Genomic DNA, 9,112 nt, shown 5'->3' on the forward strand with positions numbered 1-9,112 from the left:
CAGGGGTGCAGGATGGGCCGAGACCCGCCCCTGTGTCTCCTGCAGCCTCGCAGCCCAGTTCCTTTCAAGGTGCACGAATTCGTGCACTGGGCCCCTAGTAAAATTATAGAGAGGGGATGGAGAGGGAGGGAGAGAGACCCTGGAGAAAAGAGTCAGTGTCCCACAGTCATCAAGTAAGGTAGGGATCAACTATGTTGTTGGAGTAAGGGCAAGAGGGTGAGAGAATATCAAGTGCATATTATCTGCAACAACGCAAAAATAATTTATAAGCTTCTCATTGAAATTGCTAGCTAGAAAGGAAACTTGAAGGTGCTCTATGTATTGTTTTATTTTACTGAGTACAGTGTTTACAAGGTTTACCCAAGCCTTGGTCCTTTTAACTCTATTCTTATAAAAGCTTAAGAATTAATTGAGGACTTTCAACTCTCCGGCAAGCACATATGTAAACAAAGCTATGCTCCAGTCAGAGCGGGACAGTCCCACCTCCCGCTAAGGGGTGGCTGCTGAATGGCACAAGAGGGGACTAACTCCTCCCACCGGCCTGTCTGGACATCCTGCAATCTGGCTGCCATATTAAACTTAGTTTTGACATGTGTTCAGCTATTGCCACATCATTCCCACAGTGTTGGAAGTGATCACAACAAGAGATGAAGATCATGAAAAAAACAAAAGCAATCATTTTAGACAAAACTGAAAGTGGTGCTATGTATACAGGAATGTATGATCAATCATTTTATTCCAATAAGGACTACAAATTAAACATACTGCCCCTGCCTGGCCGGTGTTGCTCAGCGGTTGAGAGTCAACCTATGAACCAGGAGGTCACAGTTCGATTCCCAGTGCAGCCCGGTTGCAGGCTCGTTCCCCAGTAGGGGACGTGCAGGAGGCAGCCAATCAGTGATTCTCTCTTATCATTTATATTTATTTCCCCTCCCTTCCTCTCTAAAGTCAATGAAAATATATTTTAAAAAAATGCTGCCCTTGAGAAAACTGGACAGTTATTTACTGGATAGTTAAATCCCAGATAGGTTCATTTAGAAGTACAGTGGAACCTCAGATCTTGTGCTTAATTCATTCCGGAATGCTGTTGGAGAAGTGATTTGTTTGAAAACCAAATCATTCATTACCGTTAGAAATAATGTAAACTGAATATGTTACACCACATTTATTTGCCTTTCCTGATATCTTTAATGGGTCAGTTTTAAATTACAGCTCACATAATTAGGTTGGCGTAATTGTAGAATTACTAAAATGTTACACCATTACTACCTTTGGAGAAAACCAAAATTCAGAATTTAGTTTGCAGGTGTTTTTTTTTCTTTTCTTCAAGTCTTGGTCCTTTCAACTCTATTCTTATAAAAGCTTAAGAATTACTTGAGGACTTTCAACTCTCCGGCAAGCACATATGTAAACAAAGCTATGCTCCAGTCAGAGCGGGACAGTCCCACCTCCCGCTAAGGGGTGGCTGCTGAATGGCACAAGAGGCGGCTAACTCCTCCCACCTGCCTGTCTGGACATCCTGCGGTCTGGCTGCCATGTTAAGCTTAGTTTTGACATGTGTTCAGCTATTGCCACATCATTCCCAGAGCGTTGGAAGTGATAACAATAAGAGATGAAGATCATGAAGAAAACAAAAGCAGCAATCATTTTAGACAAAATTCAAAGTGGTGCTATGTATACAGGAATGTAGAATCAATCATTTTATTCCCATAAGGACTACAAATTAAAAATATTGCCCCTGCCTGGCCGGTGTTGCTCAGTGGTTGAGAGTCAACCTATGAACCAGGAAGTCACACTTCGATTCCCAGTGCAGCCCGGTTGCAGGCTCGTTCTCCAGGAGGGGACATGCAGGAGGCAGCCAATCAGTGATTCTCTCTTATCATTTATATTTATTTCCCCTCCCTTCCTCTCTAAAGTCAATGAAAATATATTTTAAAAAAATGCTGCCCTTGAGTTATAGGCAAAGAAAAGTAATTGACAAAATGGAACAAGAGTTGAATCCCAAAATGATCAATACTGAAATGCCTCTCCACATGATGTTAACTAATGAAAAGGCAAAGCCTTAGAGAATTTAAAAGTCACATGAGGTCAAAGCAGTGATAATAACATTTTTGTTACAGCCCTTGGATGGCACTACAGCAGTGGTTCTCAATCTTCTGGCCCTTTAAATAGAGTTCCTCGTGTTGTGACCCAACCATAAAATCATTTTCATTGCTACTTCATAACTGTAAAGTTGCTACTGTTTTGAATCGTAATGTAAATATCTGATATGCAGGATGGTCTTAGGCGACCCCTGTGAAAGGGTCCTTCGACCACCAAAGGGGTCGCGACCCACAGGTTGAGAACCGCTGCTCTATAGATTCAAACTCCTTGGATCTGCCCAATATTCCAAAGGTGAGCAAGTGTCTGCAATATGTAGAAAGATCACCAGGGAATAACTTCCCCGAGAGATGCTGGGCATGCCCAAGTGAGCACTGACTATCAATAAAGAAAGGGGTGCACCTGGCTTCAGTTTTGAGGGAATGAGAGCTACTCTTTTTGGCGGGTATGCGCCCAGAACCTGCAAGGTTTGGCTCTTCTCATTCATGGTCAAATGCACCATAAACAGCCTTTGGGACCCCAATTTCTCATTAGTTCTTACTGGACGGTTGGAAATACATATGACTACGACTGTCCCCTTTCTCTGGCTTTTCCTCTGAGGCGTCAATATAGGAGATGTGTAACTCTCGTATGTCCTTCTCTGGCAGCCAAACAAATGATTTAGCATTCTAGTCTGTTCTTTTTTCTTTTTTTTTTTTCAGGGAGGTACAGGATATTTTGAAGCAGTCTCAATGTTCATATTAATAGAGCACTTGTATATTCTCACTCCCACCACCTGATGCAGGTGTCCTCACTCCTTCTCATCTGACTGCCCTGAGAGCCTTCCAGCAGGACTCCCTCGCTCCTCTCTCTGGATTCGGCCTGATAAACCTTACATTCCCCTTCTCTGCTCAGAAATCTCCAATGGTTCCCTATATATGGTTTTAAAGAACCCTACGCTGTGCACTTTCTATTCAGTCCAACAATGAATGGGCCACGTAACATTCTCATCTAGCACTAATGAGAGGCACAAAAAGAGAGTTACTCCTTGTAAGAGACTTCATAAGCAAATTTGAAGTCAGAGCCTCTTCCTACTAAATTACCAGTTCTGATGCAGGATCCGCTGTGCTCATTATTGCCTTGGTTTGAACTCCACATCCACTAAAAATAAATAAATAGAGATCTTAAAGCTCAATGTTCAGATGGCGAGGGCAGCAGCAGGATCAACGGGATGCAATGGAAGCTACATAAACAAATGAGAACAGTGTGCACTTTAAACACTCGGAGACCCTGGGTCAGGAGCACCTGTCTAACAACTCACACCACCACATTCAGCAAGAGCTTTCAAAGCCCTGGGTTAATACAAACTTTGTAAAAAGGCTCACGGTCCCTAAGCTTTTCCTTCTACCCTTTGTGACTCTTCAAAGCCCAGCTGGAGACTCATCTAATTCCTCATGTAGGCAGCTTGGTGTCACTTACACATCCTTTGTGCAAACATCTGATGCGACTGATGACACCAGTAACCCCAGAAAACCGCCCAGGCAGGACAATTTTTAGTCTGAACTCGATAAGATAAAGGAGAAAGTATTTAAAATTGTCTCTGGAAAAGAGTAAAAAAAAAAATAAATTTTAGAAATGAATAAACTTGCGTGAGGGAGTGGAGGAACCTGAGAGAGGTGATGATTCAGGGACAAAAATGACGATTAAAGACCAAATCAAGTAAAACAAAGAAAAATACATAAAGTGGGACCAGATTCCATATAGAGAAAAAAAATAAAGCAGGCTGAGATTACACTTGGTAGGACAGGGAAATGAGACAGGATCTTGGCATGGTGAAAGTCATGTAAAAAGAGTGATTGAGGAGACTGTGCAGCTTTCCAGTGATAAGCAGTGATAGTCTGTGGTTCCAGGAGTAGCATCTGGAAATGGAATGGGAAAGATTAACAGTGTGAAATAACACCTGGAAAGATGTTTAGAGGACAGATATTATCGTGAGGGAGATATGACAACGGCTTCACTTCTTACTCTGAATTATGGATATTAAAAAGGCTCAACGAATGATATATTTACACCACATCCTCCAACATGCATGCCATCAGGCTGTGGAAATGGCATGGAATGTGGAAACAGACACATCTGCACCTGGTAGGAAACAAGGCCCAGAATGACTTTGGCCTTGGTGTTGGCTAGTAAATCATTGATGGTACTCAGGAAGAATTTAAAAACCCTCTAAACCTTGCACAGGTTCTCTCAATTACTATGTGGGATTTCAGAATCTCTTAACTACGATGCGCTCTTAATCTGGGCCACGTGTTGGATTATTCTCTCTAGGAATGTGGGAGTGGCAATGAGCATGAAAGCTACCTAGCCCAGGGGTGGGCAACCTCTGGCACGCGTGCCAAACAAGGCACGCCAGTAACTTTTGCTGGCACGCGAAACCCTCTCTTATAATCTTCCATTTACAATTTTTTTCTTAATATCGACTTTTTTATTTTTCAGATAAATTCAATGTAGGTGGATCTTAGATAAATAAATAATTTTACATAACATGTATACATTAAAAAATAAATGTATTTTTCATCATCATATACTGTGTTTTTGTCGCTCTAATGAATTTTATTATTTCTTCAAGGTTCTTCACATATGTACACCTTAAGAGATATCAAGTAGGCGTAACAGGTTCTCAAAAAATTAGGGTTGGCACGCAGAAGAATTTTGAGTCAGAGATTTTGCTGGTTTTGGCACGCACTCACAAAACGGTTGCCCACCCCTGACCAAGACACTCAGCTTGGCTAAGATCTGCTTCATAGCCAACCGGACAGCTTAGACCGGCCCTTATCTCAGCCTCAAGCGAGGACACTCTTGTGTTTAGAATTTTGTACCTAGGAATGAGTGTCGTATTACTCAAAGGGTGCTCCCTTTCAAGTCAGCAAACAGCTTGTTATTGGTCTGTGAGATTAACACAGAAATTGAAATTTGTATAGCAATACATTTAGCTGTTGAATCTAATGGAAAATAGAAAAAAAGGAGCACATAATTTTTAAGTATTTTAAATTTATTTTTCTAATTAATCTATAATACATTTTTATTATATTTAGAAAAGTACCATGTACAAGTTATTGGGGGTAAGGGGTGGAGGAGGAAGGTCAACGAGTGTAACCTTGGCTTCCAGGAATGGAGGCAGAAAGACTGGACTTATTCCAGGGCTTAGGGCGCAGGACCAGAATAGCCCCCGTGATTCACTCACAATTGATCTCTGTGCACAGGAGACTCAACTATAGTCAATATATCATTAGCAAATAGATTTGCGGTTTCACTCAAGAGTTAATATTCACTCCTTTGAGAGCCATTGTCAGGCGTAGGCTGCTGGTCAAGGATTCAGGACTTTGGAATATTGGCCACAATTTTCTCATCATATCAGCACGAACAGTGACCTAGTAAAAATTACTTAATCCCTCAGAGCCTCAGATTTCTCACCTGAAAAATGTAGATAATGTTACATTTTTTATAGGGAATGCTATAAAATAAACATGCTAGAGTTTATAAAAATACTCAATCAAGATTAGTTTTCTATTGATGTCTACAAGTTAACTGATTCATGCTGACTGTCATGGTATACCCATGTTTTTTGAGGGGTTCTATTGTTATTGTTGCTGGGTTTTTGGGGGGGTTGTAGTGGTGTTTTTGTTTTGTTTTTTTTGCTGTCATAAATCAAAGTTTGAAACCATGTAATTCACAACCCATTCCCATCTGGCTTCCATTGCTACTTCCACATTAAATATTTCTAAACAGCAGTTATCAAGGTCAATAAATGTGATTGCTGCATTTCAGTTCTTATCCTATTTGACCTCTAACAGCATCCTCCCTCTGTAAACTTGGCTTTAATGACACCATGTTTCACTGCTAATTCTCAGTCTCCTGGGAGAGCCTCCTTTACCCAAGCATGACATGCCTCAAGGCTGTCTTCCTCTGGTAGATTGGATTATTCTAGTATGGTTCTCAATTCTTCATGCCCCACCCTAGACATAGTCTCCTTGACTTTGAGCTTAACTATGACATATGATTTGTAAATGGAATGTTAGAGGACATGACACAAACAGAAGCTTTAAAAGTTTGCTCCCCCACACTCATGTGGGTAGCTGCTGGTCCAAAAAGAATGGAGAAACATGTGGAGTAGGCCTGAGCTCAAGTAGCAGACCGAAGCCAAGCACACCCAATCCAGCATAGCTCAACACAGCGGCAGCCCACTTGTAGAACAGGAATTTTTAAAAAATAAAAATAAATAGCCCTAGCCGGTGTGGCTCAATGGATAGAGTGCCATGGCCTGTTGATGGAAGAGTCCCAGGTTCAATTCCGGTCAAGGGCACTTACCTCGGTTGCAGGCTCCATCCTTGGCCCTGGTCAGGTTGTGTGCAGGAGGCAACCAATTGATGTGCCTCTCTCATATCCATGTTTCTCTCTCTCTCTGTCTCTCCCACTCCCACTCTCTCTAAAAAACCAATTGAAAAAACCCTCAGGCGAGGATTAAAATAAATACATAAATAGTCTTTAGTTGTAAGCCACTATGATTTTGAGCTTGTTCCATAGCAAAAACTGACTCACGTTTTATTCCACATTCCCTCCCCAATCTTGTATTTGAGTTCCAAATTCACACCCTATGCCTACCCTTTGATATCTTCACTTGGATGTGTTAGAAACCTTAAACTCAACAATGTCTAGATTGGAACCCGACTGTTTTCCTTTGTCCTTCTTCATTGAAAGGCTGTACTATGCATCTAAATGTACATCCAGAAACGTGTGAAGCCCTCCCATATACAATTCACCAGCATAAAACTTTCCTTCTAAATAGTTCTCCAACACATCCACCTCTCCTGCACCAGCACCACCCTCGTACAAGATCATGTTCTCTCACACGAACTGTCCTTCCTGAATCCACTTTTCAATTTCCCTTACCTAACCGTTGTTGTTCTCAAATTCATTTTTGTTTCCCTCGAATACATCCAAAACTCTGAAGAAAAGAAAATTTTTCAAAAAAGCTCATTGTCACTGTTTCTCCTGCTTAATTAAACATTAGCTTCCATGGCTTCCTGTGTTCTCAGGAATCAGACCAACATCTGTGACACAGCCCACGTGGCCACTGGCAATCCTTCCCTAGTCTCCAGGCTCAACTCCTTCCATGCCTCCTCCCCCTGTACTCTAAGAAAACCACGCTTCCCCTTCCCACACAGAGAATTCGCACTGCAGTTAACCTGCCTGAACACTGTCCTCCCAATGAACTTAGGACACTTCGATGGCCTATAAGGAAAACAGGACAAAAGACGTGAAATTGGGATAGTTTTAGAAAGCCTGAACGTATGATCACCAGACTATGATTTAAATGACACACACAGATTTATTCTTAGTTACTAGAGACTCAGACAAAAAAAGCATGATAGCCCCCTAATATGCTTCCGCCTGCTGTCTTCAGTAAACTTCGTAAAATTCCCGATACTTTTTCTATTCACTACAAAAAGGCACTGCTGCCCTAGCAGTTTGGCTCAGTGGATAGAGCGCCAGTGTGGGGACTGAAGGGTCCCGGGTTCGATTCCGGTCAAGGGCACATGCCTGGGTTGCGGGCTCGATCCCCAGTGGGGTGCATGCAGGAGGCAGCCAATCAATGAGTCCCTCTCATCATTGATGTTTCTATCTCTCTCCCTCTCTTTCTCTCTGAAATAAATAAAAATAAATTTTAAAAAGGCACTGTTCCCCAGGAAATAGTGTCTGAGCTTAGAATCATTTTACCTTTCGACACTCAGTGAACCCAACCTTGCTCTCTTGTACAAGAGCCCAGCTCTCAGGCCTCTCTGGATCCTAAAGCCCTCACATCCAATGGTAAGAAATAAGCATCCCCTACCATGCTCAGTGGTTTTGCTGATAAAAGGAAACATATACATAGGCGTATACCCCACTTCCCTCCCTGTCATGCAGTTAATATCTATTTCCTGAACTATGTATTTCCTAACATACTGATAAGCTTATATGAGATCCACTTTGTAAGAAATAAAAAACAAAAAAAACGGTTTCAGGAAGGAAAAATGCATTCAATTTCATGCTCCTTTCTGGATAATGAGGCCCCACATGGCTGCCCAGGTATCTGCCTGCGCTTCTCACCTAGCAGCCGACTCCTTGTTGGGTCCATTATCCTTCCTGAGGCAGGCTGTGCTTCAATGACATTTAACTTTTGAGACCTTCACTTGTTTGGCTACCTGGGCCCACTCGCCCTGGGCCACCGTGCCTAATGGGCTGTGCCTCTACCCCCTGCTGTCCTCACCCAGGAGAGTAAGTGCAGCTACACTGACCAGCGAAATGGCTGCAGTTGCATAAAGATGTGTATGGAAGAAGGAGGCAGAGTATCCAGGTTCACATGTTAGAAAATATTTATGCAAACAGAATTACCTGCTGAGGAGTGCATTGTCTGGTACTCTGACAATGTTTTTCCTGTCATCTGGCAGACTCTCCTGACCCTGTCACCATCCTGCTTCCCAGAGTCTGTTTCTGAATGAATCCTGGCAGCTTAGGAGTTCTTCCCAAAACACTCGCACCAGCAGCATGACAAATGGTTACAACAGAACAAAACCAAAAAACACACATTTGATACTCCCTGCTGTTGAATTAATTTGGGGGATCAGGTCTTTTAAAAGAAACTAATTGGGTTTTGCTTCTTGACATGGAGCCTGAGACCTGTGCTCTATGTTTATTTTTTGTGCATGTGTGATGTTTGGAGGAAGGAGAATCTCAGAGCAGCATTTCAGGGAAAATGTAACTCCTGGTTTCTCTAAATACAGGCACAACTCTGAGAGTCAGGGGGCTTGGGCACTATTCCCTAAAACGTGCTTTTGGAAACACTGGCATACAACTCTTTAGTAGGGACTTTCTGTTCACACAAGGTTTGGATAATGTAGACGACCAACCTGCAAATATTGTTGACCGAGTCTTCCGGACAGTGGTGGTGGCATTTACAACGCAAGATCTTTGGACGAGCAGTGGGGGCTGT

At 42.3% G+C, this 9,112-nt stretch overlaps 1 protein-coding gene across 1 annotated transcript in view; it reads right to left on the bottom strand.

The window, feature by feature from the left end:
• The window catches only part of BMPR1B (bone morphogenetic protein receptor type 1B), a 58,614-nt gene extending 51,633 nt beyond the window's left edge, over positions 1-6,981 (bottom strand). The window contains exons 1-2 of the mRNA XM_006753897.2: positions 6,848-6,981; positions 3,183-3,240 (exon numbers count right to left, since the gene is read on the bottom strand). Coding sequence (XP_006753960.1) covers positions 3,183-3,240; positions 6,848-6,981 — 192 coding nt within the window. The remainder of the gene's footprint in view (positions 1-3,182; positions 3,241-6,847) is intronic.
• Between the last annotated feature and the right edge of the window lie 2,131 nt (positions 6,982-9,112).

Source organism: Myotis davidii, unplaced genomic scaffold, assembly GCF_000327345.1.
Source record: "Myotis davidii unplaced genomic scaffold, ASM32734v1 scaffold252, whole genome shotgun sequence".
Classification (NCBI taxonomy): Eukaryota; Metazoa; Chordata; class Mammalia; order Chiroptera; family Vespertilionidae; genus Myotis; species Myotis davidii.